General features: G+C 47.1%; 1 protein-coding gene across 1 annotated transcript; it reads right to left on the bottom strand.

Annotated features, from left to right (window-relative positions):
• Positions 1-15,389: 15,389 nt before the first annotated feature.
• Positions 15,390-17,031, bottom strand: CCT8L2 (chaperonin containing TCP1 subunit 8 like 2). Its single transcript, XM_036864243.1, is given in 4 exon segments — positions 15,390-16,305; positions 16,307-16,650; positions 16,652-16,884; positions 16,887-17,031. Coding segments are annotated over 4 exon segments (1,638 nt in total).
• Between the last annotated feature and the right edge of the window lie 4,725 nt (positions 17,032-21,756).

The raw sequence follows: 21,756 nt of genomic DNA on the forward strand, positions 1-21,756 counted from the left end.
TAAAAAATATGACCGCCCCCCCAAAAAACGCCACTTTTCAGTCGCAATTAATTAAAAAAACTTTCGAATAAAAAAGTAAGAAAAGATACTACTTTTTAAAATGTATCCCAATGTGGGCTAAGAGCTTCTAACTCTGTTGGGTTGCCAAATGGTCAAAACAGAGAAAAACTATTCCTTTTGGGAATTAACTGGCAATCAGGTATGAGCTGTAATGAAGCCTAAAAGATCTTTTTATTGTTTCTTAGATTTTATTTTTTTTATTTTTTATTTTTTTTTGCCTCACTGCGCATCTTGCAGGATCTTTGTTTCCAGGACAAGGATGGAACCCGGGACCCTCTACAGTGAAAGCGCTGAGGTCCTAATCACTGGACTGCCAGGGATTCCCAGATTTTAATTTTATAAAAAAGGTTGGGGAAAAAAAAGGTTGGAAGTCTCTTTTCCCAACCTTTTATTGATAATCCTATATTATAGAATAATAAATACTGTAGTTCTTCAAGCTAATTAATGATACGCTCCTATGTTGAACTTAAAGGACATTTTTTTTTTTTTTACTTTCTCCATAGTTTTCTTTCTGATGACCATGTTTCTGGTAAATGTAAAAAATGTACATCTGAATTCTGTACATAGATGACTAGTATATTGTTTTCTTCCCAGTGTGGTAGCTAATATGTATTTAATTAAAGGCTTGAACTTTAAAAGGAAAAAAAATTCTTTTAATGATGAAATTGCATTTGGTAAAGTCATAAAAATGTTTTGAGCACAATGCTTTGCGTATAAAAACATGCAAATGTTCAAGCACAGTGCTGAATATATTCAAGAAATATTTGCTTAAAGAAATGTTATGTGAATGAAGAGGAATTGTTTTTTCTTTGTTCCATTTCACAGTAGTATTGCAAAGTTAACACTTCAAATAGTTGCTATGTCAAAAATTTAAATTTATTGTTCAAATTTTAACGTTTTTAATCTACATTTTACCCTTAGCTTATATACAATTTGGGAAAAGAGTAGAGGAGTTGGTCATTGTTACTTAAAACAATGCATCACCTTGTTCTGGGGGGAAATTAACATAATTTGAATGGCCATGTAGTAAAAATTAAACAAAGCATTGCATTTACTGTCCATTCAATGCAAAAATCCTAAACAAACTTGCATCGAGGAATATGATGAAGGGAATCAATACATTAACATAAGTATTGCTTAAATAGATTGTGCATCAAGATCCATTTTGAAGACGTAAAAAAGACGGATATGGCTTTACTGTGGATCCATATTGAAGAGAAGTGGACTTATGGTCTAAGCAGAAGAAATACACGGGCATAAATCCTACATGATGATGTTGGAGCAAATTTATAACCCCCGGACCTGGATGAATGCTGACTTCTAATTGAGGCTTTTATTTCATTTCATTCGCCTGGAAACAATCCGAGAACTACGTGCCCAGCTTAAGCCCGGAACAGCGTCTTAACGACGAACAGAGCAGGGACGGGGGAACAGCGCGTCCCCCGCCACCCGTCCCGCCACCGGGACACAAAGCGCCCTCCTCGGCTTGCCCGCCTCCCGGCGAGGGAGGCCGGGTCCCGTCCCGGTGGAAACAGGGGACGGGGACGAAGGGCCGCGGCGCGACAGGGCGGCCGCCCCGGCTCTACTCGGCGAGCCCCGTCGGGGCCGGGCGGGTCACCGCCCACGCTTCGCCCCCACTGCCAGCCGTCCGCCGTGGGGGCCGGACTGCCCTGGTCGGCGAGCGCAGGATCCCTCCGCCGCCCGCGGGTCCTTCCGCGCCAAGTAGTGCGCGGCCGTCCCGCTTCCGCAAACGCGGGCCTGCGGGGACGCGCCCACTGCTCCTCGATCCAGCGGCATGAGGAAGGCCGGGGGTGTGGGTAGTTCTCAACTTTGAAGGGCCGCTCGGGAGACACATTTTCAACTGCGCAGCCGCGGTGGGTCCGGCCGTCAGGGAGCGGCGAGCGGACGAGCGAGCAGCCGTGGGGCCGGGGAGGCAGGTGTCCCAGGCGCCCTCCCCGCCCCCATCGCCGGCAGGAAGAGGAAGCAGCCGGGCCTCGCGGGGCGGGGGTGCCCTGGCTCAGGGAGGCGCGTGACCTAGTTCGTCCCAAAGTGGATTTGACAGGTTGTCAGCCCCGCACCCCGCCCCCACAGCCTCCCGGGTCCCTCTCCCCCGGCGCTGGGCCGGACGGGCGCCCGAGCTCCCCGGCTCAGCCTCCCATTGGCCCTTACGCCGCCTGGCGCCCCGCCTTCGCCCCTGGCTCGGGTTCCCATTGGCCTCGAGTCGCCCAGAGCCCCGCCCCTGCTCCCCTCCCATTGGCCCTCGAGCTGCCTGGCGGCCCACCCCCGCACCGACTTATCCTCCCATTGGCCTCACGCCCGCCGCCCCGCCCCAGTCCTCCCCGGTTCGTTCTCCCATTGGCCTCACGCCCGCCGCCCCGCCCCTCCACGGCTCCTCTCGGGCAGCCGAACCCTGGCAGGCCTCTTGCTTCGCGGAGGCTGCGGGCGTCCTCAGTCGGCGGCCTCCGTCCGCCTTCACGAGTCCTGCTCCTACCCCTCGCCTCTTCTCCTCTCCCAGTATTTACGTCTCTCTCCCCGCCCTGCTTCCGTCGCTCAGGGAGCCTGAGCCCCGAGCCTGGCGGCACCCGCGCCCCCTGCCCCGCCTACCCTGGGGCTCCGCGTCCAGCGCTGCCCGCACTCTCCCTCCTGCTCCTTTCCTCCGCCCCTTTCCTCTCCTTGCGTCACTTCGCATTTTCCTTTCTTCCCTGAAATCGCTGCCTTCTGCAGGTTTCCTCCCGGTGCCCAATCCGTAAGGTCTTCATCGCGCCCCTTTTCTCCGCCCCGCTTCTGCATCCCCTCTTTCCCCCCCACGCCGTCCCCCTGAACTCAGCGTAACAGGGAGAGTCAGGGATAAACAAGATAAATATCAACGTTAATATGGTTATTGCTTTGCGGTTTTGAAACGGAAAATGAACTGGAACGCCCAGATAAACCCAGCCCTGGGATCAAGATTGAGTTCTTAAAGGACCGTGTGAGACTGGAATGACAAACTTGACTAGCGCAGCAACATAATCAGTTTTTTCCTGGGGAAGCTACTCTTATATCGGTTGTTTATACAGTATTGTTATTATAACCGTTTGGGGTGTGTGTGTGTGTGTTTACTTTGTGCCAGTTTTGTAAATGACTGCTTTTGACCGTAAGGATGAACTGTCTGATAAAGTTGAGGGTTGGAGCAAATCCCCACACAAGTCTTTTGGCTACAAACAGGAGAAATCCTTGATTATTCAAATGGGAAACTCCAATAGCTTTCCCAAGGTTATTAAAGAGGGTGATCTCAAACTTAGACCCAGGTCAGACTCCAGAGGTCCATCAGGAGACTCCATCATGCCTCATTAATATCCGCGGAAGAATGGCAGACTGGTGCTTCCAGCCGCATTCCCACCTGTCACAGGGGGTCTTTACAAAGCTCCTGAGTGACCTCCAAGGTTCTGCCTTAGAGGATCCTGGCTGTCTCTCCAGCCTCTGGTCACTGCACAAGGACCACCAAGTGCTTTTTGCCACAGGGCCTTTGCACTTGCTGCTGTTTCCTGACCTGTCTGGATCAGCTGTTCTTAAGACTTTTCACGTGGCTTAGCCCATGTCCCCCCAGGAGTCATTTCTGACCCTGAATCTAAAGTAGGACCCCTCCAGCCTAAGCAATTACTCTCTGTCATTTCACCCTGTTATTTCCTTCAGAGCATAAGCACAGTCTGAAATCATCTTGTTTATTTACTTGTACTGTTCTGTTCCCCTTCACCTCCCCTCCACCATTAAGAGTGAGCTCCTGGACACAGGTGCCTTTTCTGTGTTTTTTCAGAGCTGTATCTCCAGGGCACAAAGTAGGCACTCAGTACATCCTTGATGAATATATGAATGGTACATTAGCTGTGATCAAGTGAACTCACCAAACTGTCCTTCATGTCTGGTTCCGCCAGAATTGTATAGACTCACCTACAGGTAAGCGAGTTGGAAAAATAGCTATTCTCTTGGTAACTATCCTTTGTTTCTTTGTGGACTTTATATCTGGCTGTTCTTTGAGAAGGAGAGTGAGAAACAAGGCCTGTTGCCCCAAGGCCACCCATTTGCCCACCTCTTCTCCAGCTGTCACAGCATGTTGACACTGCCTTGCCCTCTCCCTGACCCCAGGTGGGCACATACTTGGCTGGCAGCGCCTTCTCCCTGAGGAGTCTCTGTTCCATGTTGCCGTCACACTCAGCTGGGGCCCTGTCATGGGTTCTACCTTAGGCGGGAAAGCAGAATAGGAGGAAGCCCCTTCCAGTTTCCCCTTCCCCCCTCAGACATACTGCTGGGGTTCCATTCAGCAGTGAGCCCTCTGTCTGGACCCCTGCACAGGGGCGCATCCTCTGCTTTCTGAGGCACAGAGAACCCCGGGTCAGTCATTGGAAAGGTGAAATCTAGTCCTAACCGCCCAAACAGGTGGTATGAGTCTGGCCAAATCTAGTAACTCCCTGGTTCTCAGTGACTTCATCGGTCTTTGCCTCTGTTGTTTGCTTATAGTTTTAGAGATGTAGACATCTCATAGATTTCAGCTGCTTGAAACTATCAGCCCAAAGAAGAATCCTGCGGCTTCCCCCTGGGGCACAAAGAGGCTGCTGGTGCAGTAAAGCCAGTGCTTCCTAATTTACGTTCAGTAGGAGAGAGTGCACTTCCCGTCATGTGTTCCAGGCCAGAATCCTCCAGTTCACCCTGCTTGGACTGCCTGGGCCCGGGCCCAGCCCTAGCCCTAGACCAGTAACTCTGGCCAGGAGAATGGAAAGCCTTGATCAGGTTAAACCTACCAGCCAACCAGAGCATATCCTTAGAATAAGGGTGGGGTCGGCTCCTGATAAGTGTGTGTGGAACTGAAATCTACATCCTTTTAGATAGGGGGTACTGAGGGGGCGGGGTGCCGAGTAGGTATTCAGCAGTGCCCCTGAGAGGAATTAGCACAGGGCCAGCTAATAAGTGTTAGCCATCGCTGTGGTCAGCAAAGACAAGATGGTGTGGGGGAGTTCGCCTGGCAAGCAAAGGCATTCACCTCAGACCCCTAATCCACCGCTAACCACTAGCTTTGTAACTTCAGACAAATTATGGAAGTGGTACCATTTTAGAAGTGGAGGAGGACTTAGAGGCCATAGGGTTCAAGCCTTCATTGGGCAGACTTGGAAACTGATGCCCCCAGAGAATTAGTCTGGGTCTCGGTTTCTTCATCTGTGAAGTAGGGCTGATAATACTGGTCCGGCTCATCTCACAGTTATTATGTGGATCAAATGAGGTAATGTTTCTACAAAGGGCTCAGGAAGGTAACAAAAATGCTTGTTCTTATGCAAAGCATTTTATTTTCATCATTAATGTAGTAACAATGCCTTAATAAGAGGAGAAAGGGAGAGTACATTCAAAGGATAAGCTTACTTGGCTTAAAGAAATAAATAATAACACTTGCAAAAGAGGAAGGTGTGTGTGTGTGTGTGTGTGTTGTTAGGTGAGGTGGGGAAGGTGTAAGGCGAGGCCCTGCTATACCCTTAGGGAGTGGTGTAGGGAGTGGCTCTAAGGGTGGGAGGTTGGGTGAGGTAGTTGGTTATAAATCGAAGTTATCTCTCCTTGAATGACTTTTCAGAAGAGGAGGGTCACTCACTTAGGAGGACAAATCTAGATTTCAGGGTAATCTTATATTTCTGTAGTTCAGCTCCTCTGCAAAATTGATGCCAAGACAGGATTGTCATGCAGGAGACTGAGGAGGAAATATCTATGAGGGAAGAAAGGGGAGAGAGAGTTGAAGAGGCAGGAGATCTGACCCCTGGGAAGGGGAGGCGGAGCAGGCAGAGTGGGTTGGCTTTGGCCAGACGGGCCGGAGTGCTGGAGCACAGGTTCCCTTCTGAGGATCCTGGTGGTGGATTCCAAGGTCGCCGAGGCACTCAGTCAGTCACTCTCCCTGCAACAGGAGATGAGATTGGGGTCCCACACCATCCCGTGAAGCTTCAAAACAGCTTCATTCATTCCTTCACTCAGTACGCTGATCAGCTACCAAGTGTCACGTGTAGGCGGCTGCAGCAATGGAAGCACGTGACCCTTGTCTTTCCAGCTATCTTCCGTCCACTTTCTAATACTTCTAAATGGTGAGTTTGCCTGATCGAGATTCCTTGCCTGTTGGCCGAGTTAAATCCTGGTATCAGGATAGTTCTTAACGCTGAGTTAGCACTTAATAAATGTTCAAATTGCCATAATAAATCCAACTGTACCCCACTATTACTTGAAATATAAACAGCTACACTTACTTCTAGAACTCTCCACTGTTTACTATGCAGAATGAGAGGAAATTTTAAACTCTCAGCACTTCTAGAAACCTGTTATTTGGATTATTTGGATAAGTGCAACATAAGAGTTTAGGAGAGTTCAGTAGAGGAAAAACTTTATGAAAGTAAAAAGCTGAAGAGGGCTTCCCTGGTGGCGCAGTGGTTGGGAATCTGCCTGCCAATGCAGGGGACAAGGGTTCGAGCCCTGGTCTGGGAAGATCCCACATGCCGCGGAGCAACTGGGCCCGTGAGCCACAATTACTGAGCCTGCGCGTCTGGAGCCTGTGCTCCGCAACAAGAGAGGCCACGATAGTGAGAGGCCCGCGCACCGCAATGAAGAGTGCCCCCGCTTGCCACAACTAGGGAAAGCCCTCGCACAGAAACGAAGACCAAACACAGCCATAAATTAATTAATTAATTAATTTAAAAAAAATCTTAAAAAAAAAAAGCTGAAGAGATCAGTAGAGAGTGGAGAAAAATGAAAGAAGAGAAATTTAATTTATGAAAAGGAAACCCAGATGTTGGGGAGAAAATAGGGAATTATCTTTCTGAAACTCCCAGGAAACAAGCAAACAGACAAGCAAAAGAAAACTTACCCAAGATGGAAAAGATGGAAAAGAATAAGGTGAGCAGGCATTTCAAGAAGCCAGAGACTAAATAAAAGGCAAAGATGATTAATTACTCGTTGTAATGAGAGCCATAGGAATTGAGGAAAAGTAGAACCCATGGGCAAAGAAATAAAGAAATGGATGAGAAATATACAAAACAACACAGAAACTAAAATGTGGGAGGGAGGAGAAAAGCAATTATACCTAATGAATTTGTAATATAATAGAAAATGGAGTAAAATGTAACAAGAAGGCACATAGGAATATTTTCTCTGAATAAATATTGCATTACTGAGAGTTCCCTGGTGGCCTAGTGGTTAGGATTCTGGGCTTTCACTGCTGTGGCCGGGCTTCAGTCCCTGCTCAGGGAACTTGAGATCCTGCAAGCCACGCAGCACGGGCAAAAACAACAACTAGAAAATTTATTGCATTACTATTTCTATATTTCAAATCATTGATGATATTCTCATTCTCTACTACTTAGTGCCTATTGTAGCATAAGGCAAAATAAAAATTTACACAGAAATAGGAAAACTGAATTTCCGACTGTGGCATTAGCATATCAATCTCTACGGATGTACCTGTGTGGTGTGATGCTGAACATCTGAGTAAAGACTTTAAATTTCAGTGACGTGCTCATACAACTCAATAGCAAAAACAAACAAAAACAGTCCAATTTAAAATGGGGAGAGGAAGAGACATTTTTTCAAAGATGTACAAACGCCAACAGGTACATGAAAAGGTGCCCAACATCACTAATCATCAGAGAAATGTAAATCAAAACCCTAATGGGCTATCACCTCACACCTGTCTATTACCTGGCTATTATCAAAAAGACAGCAGTAAGTGTTTCTGAGGGTGTGGAGAAAGGGAACACTTCTGCACTGTTGGGGGAATGTAAATTGGTGCAGCCACTATGGAGAACAGTATGGAGGGTCCTCAAAAAATTAAAAATAGAACTACCTTATGATCCAGCAATTCAACTTGTGGGTATTTATCGGAAGAAAGCTTAATCACTATCTCAAAAACATGTCTACAACCCCATGTTCATTGCAGCATTATTCACAATAGCCAAGACATGGAAACAACCTAAGAGTCTGTCAATGGATGAATGGATAAAGAAAAGGTGATATATATACACAGTGGAATATTACTCAGCCATGAAATAGAAGGAAATCCTGCCATTTGCAACAACGTGGATGGACCTTGAGAGCATTACGCTAAGTGGAATAAGTCAGAGAAAGACAAATAGTATATGATCCACTTATACGTGGAACAACAAGAAAAGACAAACAAAAACGAACTCAAATATACAGAGAACAGATTATCAGTTTCCAGAGGTGGAGACATTGGGGGTACATGTGGAGAGTGGGCAAAATGGGTGAAGGGGGTCAAAAGGTACAAACTTCCAGTTACCAGATACATAAGTCCTGGGATGTAACGTATAGCGTGGTGACTCTAGTTGACAATATTGTGTATTTGAAGTTTACCAAGGGAGTGGATCTTAAAAATTCTCATCACAAGAAAAAAAAATTTGTAACTATGTGCGGAGATACATGTTAACTAATTGTGATCATTTCACAATATATACATATGTCAAATCATTATGTTGTATACCTAAAACTAATACAATATCATATGTCAATTATATCTCAATAAAAAAAAGACTAAATTTCGGTAACATCTGGGTGTATTTTGAAATGTTTTCTATTTAGTTTCAGGAATTAAGGCATGTGTAGATTTTTCTCAAATTAAAATCTAGGGACTTCACTGGTGGCACAGTGGATAAGACTCTGTGCTCCCAGTGCAGGGGGCCCAGGTTCGATCCCTGGTCAGGGAACTAGATCCCACATTCATGCTGCAAGAGTTCACATGCCACAACTAAGGAGCCTGCGTGCTGCAACTAAGGAGCCAGTGAGCCACGACTAAGAGCCCTGGAGCTGCAACTAAGGAGCCCTCCTGCCGCAACTGAGACCCCGTGCAACCAAATACGTAAATATTAAAAAAAAAATCTAGTGTAAAAAAACATTGCAAGTCATTTTGGAAACTTTTTCACGTGAAACAATATTGCAATGGATTATTACTCCTTTTGTCAACAAATTACATTATTGTAATGTAATGTAATGTATGTACATTAATTGAAATAGAAGGAGGTTTTAGATCAAAATGAATGTAGGAATGCAATGTGAAGCACGGAGTATTTGGCATCTACGCAAGGAAGACTGAGGCTGACTGATGGATCTCATCGCTTCTGGGGGTAGGGGTGGAGCAGGGTGTGCTCGTCCAGAGCTTGGGTGCTTCCCGAGAGGGTAAACTCAGGTAAGCAGCCGCACTGGGGCCCTCTGCAATGCTAGGTTCTGGAGTCGGTGGGCACAGGAGGCAGAGTACACAGGGGTTAAGTTGTTTTTAAAAATTTATAATGATCCGGATGTGAAAATGTTTTCCGTTGTGCATTCAGTGACGTTTAGAGAGGCATATCTGGCCTAAACTCACCAGGATCCACCTCTCCTTTCTGATTGCATTCAGTGAATTAGAAGAAAACTTATAGAGAGCCATGATTTTGTTTTTAACCTGTAGAATGAATAAAACTGCATCTCAAATCTGTGCTGCAGTACAGAAAGATTGCCGTTGTTTTGCTAACCAGCCTCTATTCTCTCTTACTTAGCTCTGCAGTAACCAATGGCAAGCTCTGTTAATGACATGTGCTGGAGTGTCCAAATTCCTCATTCAGTCTTTACATTTGTAGAAGGTTTGAATTCTCAAGTCCCAAACTCAAGGTGTTCGAAGTATGTATTTCTATAATTAAATGATCTTAAAATTTCTTTTCCCAGCTCCCTTTCTGCCTGATGGTAGAATATTTAATTTAGTTAATTCCAGGTAAATTTAGTCCCTTCATGGTTTTTCTTGATCAGTCCAGACTAAAGTCAAATCAATTTTTTTTAAATTTATTTTATTGAAGTATGGTTGATTTACAATGTTGTGTTAATTTCTGCTGTACAGCAAAATGATTCAGTTATACATATATATACATTCTTTTTCATATTCTTTTCCATTATGGTTATCATAGGATCTTTAATATAGTTCCCTGTGCTCTACAGTAGGACCTTGTTGTCTATCCATTCTGTATGTAATAGTTTGCATCTGCTAATCCCAAACTCCCAGTCCCTCCCTCCCCACCTCCCCTCCCCCTTAGCAACCACAAGTCTGTTCTCTATGTCTGTGGGTTTGTTTCTGTTTCATAGATAAGTTCATTTGCATCATATTTTAGTTTCCACATATAAGTAATATCATGCGGTATTTGTCGTTCTCTTTCTGGCTTACTTCACTTAGTATGATAATCTCTAGGTCCATCCATGTGGCCATGAATGGCATTATTTTATTCTTTTTTATGGCTGAGTAATATTCCATTATATATATATATATATATATATATATATATATATATATATATATATATATATACATACCACATCTTTCTTATCCATTCCTCTGTCGATCAGCCAAGTCAGTTCTTTTTTTTTTAATTTATTTTATTTTTGGCTGCATTATTCTTAGTTGCAGCACGTGGGATCTTTTGTTGTGGTGCGTGGGCTCTTCATTGTGGCGCACGGGCTTTCTCTCTAGTTGTGGCGCATGGGCTCAGTAGTTGCGGCGTGCAGGCTTAGATCTCAGACCAGGGATCGAACCCGTGTCCCCTGCATTGGAAGACGATTCTTAACCATTGGACCACCAGGGAAGTCCCCCAGCCAAGTCAATTCTTGATCTCCTCCTGAGGCACAGGGAGACCTGCCTGCTGTCCCGGGAGAGCCCTTTCTTCCCTGCTCCTCCCACCCTGTCATTTTGGCTCCATCCTGTTGGCAGTCCTTGGGGGGCTCCAGGTTGCAGACCAGAAGCAGAGACTCTCCTCTGTTTTCAGACCCTCAAACTTTCCTGGAGATTCTACTGCCTTTTTCTCATCTCACTCCTTAGAGCCCATGAGGAGGTGAGCAGAGCCCCTCTCAGATCCTGCCAGCATCTCTCTCATTCTCCCCCAACCATCTTCCTCTCCCCCCTTCCCCAGTTAGGAAGGGGATCTTTAGCTGGTGGGAGGGGAGGTTGATATTTTGGGAAAAAAGTTGAATCAGCTACTTTAGGAATCACAGAGATTCTGGGGGTTTCTGTGTCTACTGCGGTTTTAGCATTTTAGCACTTTGGGGACAACTTTCCCTGGGGTAGTTAGCTTAACAAGGAAACTCAGTACAAGGAAAATTTTCAATAATCAGTGGGAAGTAGCCCATCAGTAAATACTTAACAATGCTACGCCCCTCACATCATGGTGAAGCACCATCCAGAGTTGGTCTCTATTCCAGAAAGGTTCAGGCAGAAATGGGAGGGGCCTGGGGCTACAAACATGTGTATTTATGTCAGGCCAGCTGACAGGGTACAAGCAAGTCTTCTTAACTAGTTTCGTTTCATTCGCAAAAGAAATGGTTGAGTCCCTGAGCCCCAGTCTTCCCTTTTCCTCCCATTCAGTATGTCCCAGTTTGGAAGTCTTCTGTTTTCTCTCTTGAGTCTTAGCTTTCTCTATCCTTTGGCCTCTGCACTAAAGGGATTTCAGACTTGTAGGCCTAGAAAGCAGAGCTCCTGCTGTAAGGGGATCTCTTGAGAAAGGCCTCTTGGGAAGAGGTCCAGAAATAGACAAAGGATTGGAACAGACTACTGACAGCTCTTTCTGTTTCAATCTTCTTTTCACAGTTTGGAAGCAATGACTTTCGTCCCTTCAGGACTCCAGGATTTGTGTAGGCCCCAGTCTTGGGTCTGTGCTCACAGGTGCCCAGAAGTATGGGTGTAGTGCTCCCAACTCCGCCCCCAGTCTTCCCCACCCAGGCAGCCACCATCTTCTTCATCCCCCAGGACTCAGAAGTTCTTGTTTTCAGTCCCTGTTTTCTCCTGATCTATCTCTTTGCTCTCTGCTTGCTGGGTCAACTCAGAACCCACAACACAATGTCACTAAATTGGAAGGTGTGGGGGCTAGAAGAACAGACAAGTCCACCGGCTGCAAGTTTCATGGAGAATGTGCTCTCGAAATTGTTGTTTTTGAAATTTCAGCTGCTTCTGGAGCTGAAGACAGCACTCTTGGAAGAGAAAGATGTAGCCAAGTCCTTGGGCCCTTGGAGAACTCGAGACCCCTGCATCCTAGGAGAGCTTGATCCTGAACCTTGAAGCAGGATCCAGAGAGACCTGGTAAATTGAGGTCAAATTCTGGTCAGTTTCTCCATAGTCAGTAGGAGAAAAGAACACAACTTTATGTCTGATTTCAGACATTTTGACACTTAGAATGCTTAAAGATGATGTTAAGAGGATACTTGATTTCTAGGCATAATCAAGATAGAGCTAACTGGGAGTGTAGCTTAGATCAGTGCTTCTCAGACTTTAATATGCACCCCAGTCACCTGGGGATCTTGTTAAAGTGCAAAATCTGACAAAGTAGGTTGTTGAGGGGCTGGGGGCGGCTGAGATTCTGCATGTCTAACATGCTCCCGAATGATGCCAGTGCCACTGTTTCAGGGATCACTGCTAAGTAGCAAGAGTTTAGAAGGCAGGCTGTAGGGTTGGAGATAAGCCTCAACTGATGCTAAAAAAACCTCAACACCCAAACACTTTCAGTTCGTACTGAGCTCTCCCTTCTGGTCCTCTTCCCCAAGCCGTGTCTGCTAGCTGCCCACGGTAGTCAACCTAACCATTGTTGATGTTTCCTTCTCTTCTAGAGCAGCTAATGCTCTTTATTTTCTATTCTTGGCCGCACTGCATGGCATGGCGGAACTTCCCCGACCCTGCACTGGAGGCACGGGGTCTTAACCAATGTGCCACCGGGGAAGTCCTAAAGCTCTTTAGATAACAAGAAGGGGAAGCCAGCTCTGGCTCGATCAAGCAGATTTATCTGAAGGGATACTTCGCAGTTACAGAATTGAAGAAGCTGGCCAACTAGTCATGGGACAGATGGGAACCAGGGTGATTCAGGGGCCTCCTTAGCACAAGCTCTAGGACCTTGCCAGCTTTCCCATGAGATGCCTGAATTCTCTGGGTCTTTAGGTTTCAAATTGGGGTTAGGTGTTTTTACCTTTAAAGCCCTCAGTATAAGCCAGTTAAATTTGTATCTGCCATATATTTCTTCATCACTTGTAAGGCTGTCCTTGCTAATTTTAACTTGTGTGTATATATACATATATATATATATATATATATAATTGTGTGTGTATCTGTCTGTCTAGGGGAAAAGGAGATGGTAATGTTACAGTATGATTTCTCCCCACTGATCAAAAAAATCACTCGTGGGACTTCCCTGGTGGTGCAATGGTTGGGAGTCCGCCTGCCAATGCAGAGGACACGGGTTCGATCCCTGGTCTGGGAAGATTCCACGTGCCGCAGAGCAACTAAGCCCGTGAGCCACAATTACTGAGCCTGCGCTCTAGAGCCCGCAAGCCACAACTACTGAGCCCATGTGCCACAACTACTGAAGCCCGTGCGCCTAGAGCCGTGCTCCGCAAAAAGAAAAGCCCCCGCAATGAGAAACCCGCGCACCGCAACGAAGAGCAGGCCCCCGCTCGCCGCAACTAGAGAGAAAGCCCATGCGCAGCAACGAAGACCCAGTGTAGCCAAAAATAAAATAAATTTAATTAATTGATTTAAAAAAAAAATCACTCGTATATTAAATTTAGGGCACTTAAAAGATACTAAGTTACATGTATGTTTGGCCTTCGTATGTCTTGGATCTATAACTAAAATGTTCTCTGTGAGCAAGAGCTGTCTTTATTTACTTATTTTATCTTGCAAAGTAAACATGCCTTTTTGTCTAATTTAAAAAACACTAATTGTAGGGACTTCCCTGGCAGTCCAGTGGTTAAGACTCCGTGCTCCCAATTCAGGGGGCACGGGTTCGATCCCTGGTCAGGGAACTAAGATCCTGCATGCTGCTCGGTGTGGCAAAAAAACAAACAAACAAAAAAAAACACCAAAAAACAAAACACTAATTGTAAATTTTCAGTTTACATTTTTGAGACATACTTTCTTCATAATCATAGGGGTTATATCTCTGAAAACATCACAACAGAGGAATCTGGGGCAATAAAGTAATGAATAAGAGAATGGGTTTTCCTCTTCTATTTACTGTATAAATTTGGCCAATTACTTAATTTCTCTGAAGCTCAATTGTGTCTCCTGCAACTGAGAGATAACAAGCTTCTTTCTCATAAGTTTGTTTTGATGACTAAATAAAATGAAGACAAAGTGCTTTTGAACTGCTTTAAAAAGTTACCTATCTCTATCATCATCACTATGGAATTTGAGACTCTGAGAACAATACGGAACCTGAGGGCAGGGGAGAAATATGACAGCACTTAGTTATATTCGCTAAAATATAACGATGAAGACGCAGCAAGGAAAGACACATCAAGGATGTTGTATAGATATAACTTATTACTATAAGTTAGTGATAACGAGTGTAGTTCTATACATTTTCATGTGCCATCCTTTGTTCACTAACAGCTTCTCAGGATTTCACTTCTGGGTTTCAAAGAATCTTTGCAAATTTGTTTTGCGTTGTTGCAGCTAATATGCCTGCTATAAGACAATTGTTTCTTGAGTCTGGTTCTCTCTCCAAATGCTTAAGCTTCTTTGTTTTGATTCTTAAGAGACTGCAGCTTCCCATCACCTCAGTTCTGTCCCTACATTCAGCTCTTTTCCCAGAGGCAGAGTAACTTGGATGGTTAAGTGGGAAAGGTTTTGGGTAACATGTTCCCAGCTCTGCTCAACTCTCTTTACTGCCCAGGAGTATCTGGGCATAATCACAGCCTGGCCAGGATAACCTGGTGCTGGGTGCTCCCCAGTGCTCCTCACCTCCACTGGAACTGTAGTGCGGTTCTAAGGTGTGTGTCCTTATCTTTTGTTATATATGCCAAGGATGCTTTTTAAAAAATATATTTCTGCCTACCAGCTCATTTTCCTCCTTTATATTGATTTTTTGCCTTAAAATAACATTCCCTTCTTTTTCCAAATAATCACAACAGGAATGAGCGGCCACTCCTTTAAGCTGAAACTGAGGTCCTCAGATTGCTAAAGTGACATTTAGACAGAAATTCTAGAAATTTAGAATTCATGCAGGAATACTCAAACAGTTGGGAAGAGATACCTGCCCTTTCTTGCATCCCCAAAATTCAGGTACTCAATTTAAAAATCTTTAACAGAATTGAATCCTGGAGGAAAGAACAGAATCTGATGGAGAGAAACAGGAAATGAAAAAAGCCAAGAATCTGAAAGGAAGTAAATCAATGGAAAGGACTTTAACGGTTATGTTGTTTTTATCTAAAGAAATGGACTCAAATAGCAGCAAACGTGGAGGCAATACAAGGCAACATTCATTTTTGGGGTGGCAGTGCCCTCCTTGGCAACCCCATTTTATTGAGGATGTTGCCACTTATTTGTTCCAAGGACTCCTTTTTTTCATGGGGGATGGGCGCTCCTTTGCCTTCTTAGGTTCAGGTTTCAGGTCCTGGTGAGGTGTGGGACTTTTCTTGGCTACTACAATGTCATCGACAGTCAGGAGCTGTAGTACCATGTCAGCCACGGCTCGAAGTCCTTGGGCTTTGGCTATTAGGGTGTCCCACACCTCTTCCTGGGCCGCATTTATTATCCCTTCAACCTCCAGTGCTATCAGGAAATTCCCAGCTTGGTGAGCTCCGTTCATTTCTGCCATCACGTCTGAGACGGCTAAGCCTGCCTTCTCTGCCAGGGTTTCAGGAAGAGACTGCAGGGCCTGGGCAAATGCCAGGAAGGTGGGACCACTGGGCCCTTCCAGTTTGGTTCCTTTCTCTGAGAGCATTTTCGCCAGAGCCAGCTCCGTGGCCCCAGCTCCTGGAAGCAGTCTGGGATCCTGGCATAACCGGAAATAGGCATCAATGCCATGGTAGGCAGCCTACTCTGCACCCCGTAGCCCCTCAGCGGTGGCCTCCCTGAGCACCAAGGTGAGGGCAGGGGTGCCTGGAGTTTCTCACTCAAATACCACAGCCAAACCTTCTCCCAGCTCCTGCCCGTACACCCTCTGACACTTCCCTGGCTCCAGCGGAGGAAGCAGATAAGGCATCAGAGGTGCGCCAGACACCTCGCTCAGGTACACCATCTCCCGCCGGGACTTCACCTGAATCACCATGAGGCCGCACCTGTCAGCATGCGTTAGGGTCTCCTCGTCAATTTGCCCCCAAACCACCACCACGTTAATAGACGCGGCTGCCAGCTGGGCCACCTGCTTTTCTATCAGCCTCTCGCTGCCCTTCCTGAACTCGGTCAGGTCATCAGGACTAGAGAGACGAGCCGTGGCCGGGCACTGGGGCTGGCGGGCCCGAGGCGCAGGCCATCAGAGCCACCCTGGCGCCGCTCAGCACCATGGCCACCTGGCCGCAGGGCTTGCCGGGCAGGGCCAGGCCGGGGAGCAGGCACGAGTCCTCCAGCCGCGCCCCGGGCAGCGCGCACACGCGCACGCGCTCCGGCCGGAAGCCGCCGTCCGGCTCCCGGGGGACCCAGCACGCATGCGCCACCATCTTGGTCAAGCAGTCCGTCTGCCACAGCCTGTGCGTGTTGGTCACCGAGTGCAGGGCCCCGAACGGGTCCTCCAGAGGCCCCAGCTCCCGGATGGCCAGGGACGGCAGCAGGGCCAGTGTCTCGGCGGCCGCCGCGGCCCTAGGCCTCCCGGAGCTGGGCGCGCGGCAGGCCGGCCCGCAGCGGGCGCTCGGCCTGCGCCAGCAGAGCCTGGGGCAGGGGCACCACGAAGGCCGCGCCGTCGCCGCTCTGCTCCGCCTGGCTCTGCGCCGCCAACCGCAGCAGCCGGGCGGCGGGGTGCTCCAGCTCCAGCGCCCGGAGGATGTCCGTGGCGTACCCCGTGACCACGGTTTCTCCTTTGGCGGTGACCAGGAGCTCTGCCGCCCCTGGGGGCCGTAGCAGGGCCGCAGGACTCTGGCCAAGGTGTGTGCCGCGGCCAAGCTGCTCAGCAGGTGCTTCTCCTCGGCCGCCGGCATCGCCAGCCGTTCGGGCAGCTCAGGCGCCGAAGGGGCTCTGCCGTCCATCGCCTACGGGGGCCACCCGGCCGCAGACAGGCGCTAGAACAGCAGCGAGGCGCCCCGGGAGGAGATCTCTAAAGCCCCTCGAGGGGTCAGTGGGAAAAGCAGCCAAATACCCATCAACTGGTGTCTGGAGAAGCCGGCGCTCTGGGCCCGGGCGCAAGGATGGTCTGCTGAGAGCTCAGCCCTAAAACCACCCCCAGATTGATCTGAAAAGGAACGGGGCCCTTGGGGCCTCTGGGGCTTGGTAGCTGAAACAGATCTGATCTTAAGTCACAAGTGGCACATGGAACCAGGGCAGGGAATGAGGTCACAGAAGGATGGACCATGAGTTGGGAGGCCCTGGGGCAGGCGGAAGTCAGGCCCGGTTGTCCCCCAGAGGGGGGACACGCGTACCCGGGGCCCCAGAGTTTCATTTAAACTTCAGAGACAGGGAAGAGGAAACCAGGTGAAACCCACCCACTTCAAATTCCTGGTGAAGCTGTGGCTCCGTTGTTTGGTTGGTTGGTCTGGGTTTCTTTTGTTGTTTTTGTTTTTTTGAGAGGGAAATTGTTTTGTTCACTGTCTCATGCCGTGCTCTGTAACGCTAGCCACGTTTGGTTACCTGTGTGCCTCGGCCTCTTTGGCCACCTTACCCGTTTGTGCTGCTCATCAGCTTCCTTAAGGTGTCTGCTGGTCTGTTTGTCTTTCCGGTTGCAGATGTGTGAGGCTGCACAGTGTGGGACAACTCTTCCCAATGACGGTGATGTCACTGAGCTGGCAAAGGCAGGTCAAGACAAGGGAGGGAAAGAGGCTGACAGCCTGCAGACAGAGTAATAGACATGGACGCAGAGGAGTGAAAGTGACCAGGAAGGCAGCAAACGAGTGAGTGGGGCTGGGGCTGGGGCCCTCCCACCCTTACCCTCAGCCCTTAGAATTTGAGCTCCCGCCTTCCATCCTCCCTCCTTCCTTCCTTCCTTCTCTTGCTCCCTCCCATCCTCATATGGCACCTACTGGAGTAATGATTGCTGCTTTTTTAGTTTAACAAATATTTATGAACATCTACTCTGTTCGATGTACTGGGGTCACAAAGATGGCAGGAACGTGAGACCAGTGAGGGAAAGAGATTGGTACCAAGTGAGTACAACTTCCTTAGGTGTTGAGCAGAGCACCAGCAGGAAGTGATGAAAATACCTATTATGATTAGGGGAGGGACTTCCCTGGTGGTCCAGTGGTTAAGACTCCACACTCCCACTGCAGGGGGCATGAGTTCCATCAAATTTTTAAAATTTCCACAGACAAGAAGATAGAAAGAAAAGGAAAAGAATGTCACAGTGAAAGTTAAATACAATTAAGGCTAAAAAGGAGTTAAATTTGGGCTTCCCTGGTGGTGCAGTGGTTAAGAATCCACCTGCCAATGCAGGGGACACGGGTTCGAGCCCTGGTCTGGGAAGATCCCACATGCCGCGGAGCAACCAAGCCCGTGCGCCACAACTACTGAGCCTGTGCTCTAGAGCCCACAAGCCACAACTACTGAAGCCTGCGCACCTAGAGCCCGTGCTCCGCAACAAGAGAAGCGACTGCAATGAGAAGCCCGTACACCGCAACGAAGAGTAGCTCCCACTCGCCACAACTAGAGAAAGCCCCGTGCACAAGCAACGAAGACCCAACACAGCCAAAAATAAATAAATAAAATAAATAAATTATTTTTAAAAAAAAAGATAAATTTGGAGAAAAAACTTTTTCTTTGCAAAACAGCTTGATTGCTTTTGTAAAAATGATAGTCATTCATTATACAACTTAAAAGGAAAAAATACAAAGAAAGTAAATGTCATTTGGAATCCCAGCCCAGAGACAGTCATTGTTTATATTTTGATGAATATTATTACTTTACACACATATGCTTACATAGCTTGTTGTGGATTTACACAGTTTTACATACGTGAGTTATATGATACATATTGTATATGCTTGTCTGTAATAATTTTCCCCTTAATGTTATCTTGGCTGACATGTTTCTAAGGAGATGTTATGTTGTCTGAAGACCGTGGACAACGTTTTTTTTTTGACTGAGCCCTGCGGCATGCAGGATCTTAGTTCCCCGACCAGGGATCGAACTTGTGCCCCCTGCAGTGGAAGTGCAGAGTCCTAACCACTGGACTGCCAGGGAATTCCCCGTGGACAACTATTTTGACCTCTTTTGATTGTAGAGACTCCATTAGAAAAGGCGTGATCCTCCACGTCCAGGCTTCTGAAAGCCAGTAACACTGAGGGGAGTGTCACATAACAAATGTGGGTTGTAGGCGGCAAAGAGGACTTGCCTGTTCCCTTATAGAAAAGTAAAATATAACAATCAACACAAAATGTAGCAAAGTATTCATGTATACCTTGTCTATAAAGTTAGTTACTTTTTCAAGTAGCCTCCCCTAAGGGATCATCTTAGCTCTTTTTCTTGAAAGTAACATACATTTTCCCATTTATTTCACTTATTCAACAACTCTGTTGAGCCACTGCTGAGTAATAGGGATAGAAGGTGAATAAGGCAGACAGCTGGTGTCGTCTCCAGTGGGCTTAGGCTGGGATACATGCAGTTAAGTGGGCAGTCCATCACAGGGCATGAGAGCTGCGATGGGGAAAGCACAGGTGTTGTAGAAGCATCCAGGGGGACACACAACCTTCATCATGGGAAGAACGGTGGTCAGGGTGAGGTGAAGTCTAAAGAGAGCTGAAGGGGAAAAAAAAAAACAAGAAGTGGGAATTGGCCAGGTGAAAAGGGCTGGCGGGGTGGGAGGGGTTGGGACAACCTGGTGCGGTTTGTAGCGCACCAAAAATAGTCCCGAAGGCTGGAGCTCATGGTGTGGTGGGAAGGAGAGGAGCACTTTGGCTGGAGGGTAGCAGGGACTCTCCAGGACCTAGTGAGCCATGCCAATTTAGAATTCAACCTGAAGGGTGATTCATGGGACTGTAAGTTCCATTTCCATTGTAAAAGTAGATAATTGTCTGTTGTGAAACCCTTAACTGACTACACAGCACAGGGGAAGGTGAGGGTCCAATCATTGCCTTGCACCCTTAAAGGCAGTCAGTTCGTAACACCCCAAACAGTAAATTTTGTTTTTGTTTTTGTTTTGGTCGTGCTGTGCAAGGCATGCAGTATCTTAGTTCCCCAACCAGGGATCAAACCCGTGCCCCCTGCAGTGGAAGTGTGGAGTCTTAACCACTGGACTGCTGGGGAAGTCCGCAAACGGTAAAGTTTGGACTGAAATTTTGTAGAGGTACCTCTACAAAGATCAAACTAACCAAGGAGCTACTGAATCTCAATTTTACTTTTTTACTGTGTGGACACTGTCATTGTTAAATTCACATTGATTTTATTTATTCTTTGGATAAATTGATTAGATGTAAAATAAATGTAAATAATTTGTGTGTGTGTGTGTGTGTGTGTGCCAGGAAGAGTTTGCATGCAGTTAATGCATATAAAAATTTCTAACGACATAATTTTGATCTGCTAAGGTCGGTAGGCATCAATATAGACGGTTTGGTGGTTGTACTGGGTTGAATAGTGCCCCCCAATATTCACACCCTTCCTGGAACCTCAGAGTGTGACCTTATTTGGAAATAGGATTGTTGTGGATGTAATTAATTAAGATGAGGTCATACTGGAGTAGGGTGGACCATTAATCCAATATGGCTGGTGTCCTTACAAGAAGAGAAGACACACACACACACACACACACACACATCCCGGGAGAACATCGTGTGTGAGGAATAGACACACAGGGAAGGTGGCCATGTAATGGTGGGGGTGGGCTGGGGGGATGCACCTGCAAGCACAGGAATACCCGGGAACGCGGGCGACCACCTGAAGCTGAGCAAGGCCTGGGACAGATTCTCCCCCAGAGCCCACCACGAGGGGCCAGCCCTGCCGACACCTTGATTTTGGACTATTAGCCACCAGGACTGTGAGAGAATACATTTCTATTGTTTTAAGCTGCCTGTTGGGGGTAGCTTTTTGCAGCAGCTATAGGAACCCAATACAGCAGTCTTTGTATATTAATGAAGGAAGGAACCTAATGAAGTGTGTGTGTGTGTGTGTGTGTGTGTGTGTGTGTCTGAAGAGGGGGGCTGTCTGCTGCCTTCTCCCACCCTTGCCCTTCCCCCCAAACTCCCAGATGCATTTAAAAAAAATTTTTTTTATCATTTGAATTTTATTTTTTTTTATACAGCAGGTTCTTATTAGTTATCCATTTTATACATATTAGTGTCTACATTGTCAATCCGAATCGCTCAATTCACCCCACACCACCCCCACGCCACTTTCCCCCCTTGGTGTCCATACGTTTGTTCTCTACATCTGTGTCTCTATTTCTGCCCTGCAAACAGGTTCATCTGTACCATTTTTCTAGGGTGTCTGCTGCCTTCTCCCACCCCTGCCCTTCCCCCCAAACTCCCAGAGGCATTTTTTAGAAAACTGTGGTCTTCTACACAGTAGATGTAAATATTTAATCTTTCTATTTGTATGTTTTTCTTAATTTTTTTTTTTTCGCTGCCTTGGGTCTTTGTTGCTGCGTGCAGGCTTTCTCTAGTTGTAGCGAGCGGGGCCTACTCTTCGTTGCAGTGCGCGGGCTTCTCATTGCGGTGGCTTCTCTTGTTGCAGAGCACGGGCTCTAGGCGTGTGGGCTCAGGAGCTGTGGCTCGCGGGCTCTAGAGCGCAGGCTCAGTAGTTGTAGCTCACAGGCCCAGTTGCTCCGTGGC

Source organism: Balaenoptera musculus, chromosome 9 (assembly GCF_009873245.2).
Source record: "Balaenoptera musculus isolate JJ_BM4_2016_0621 chromosome 9, mBalMus1.pri.v3, whole genome shotgun sequence".
Lineage (NCBI taxonomy): Eukaryota > Metazoa > Chordata > Mammalia > Artiodactyla > Balaenopteridae > Balaenoptera > Balaenoptera musculus.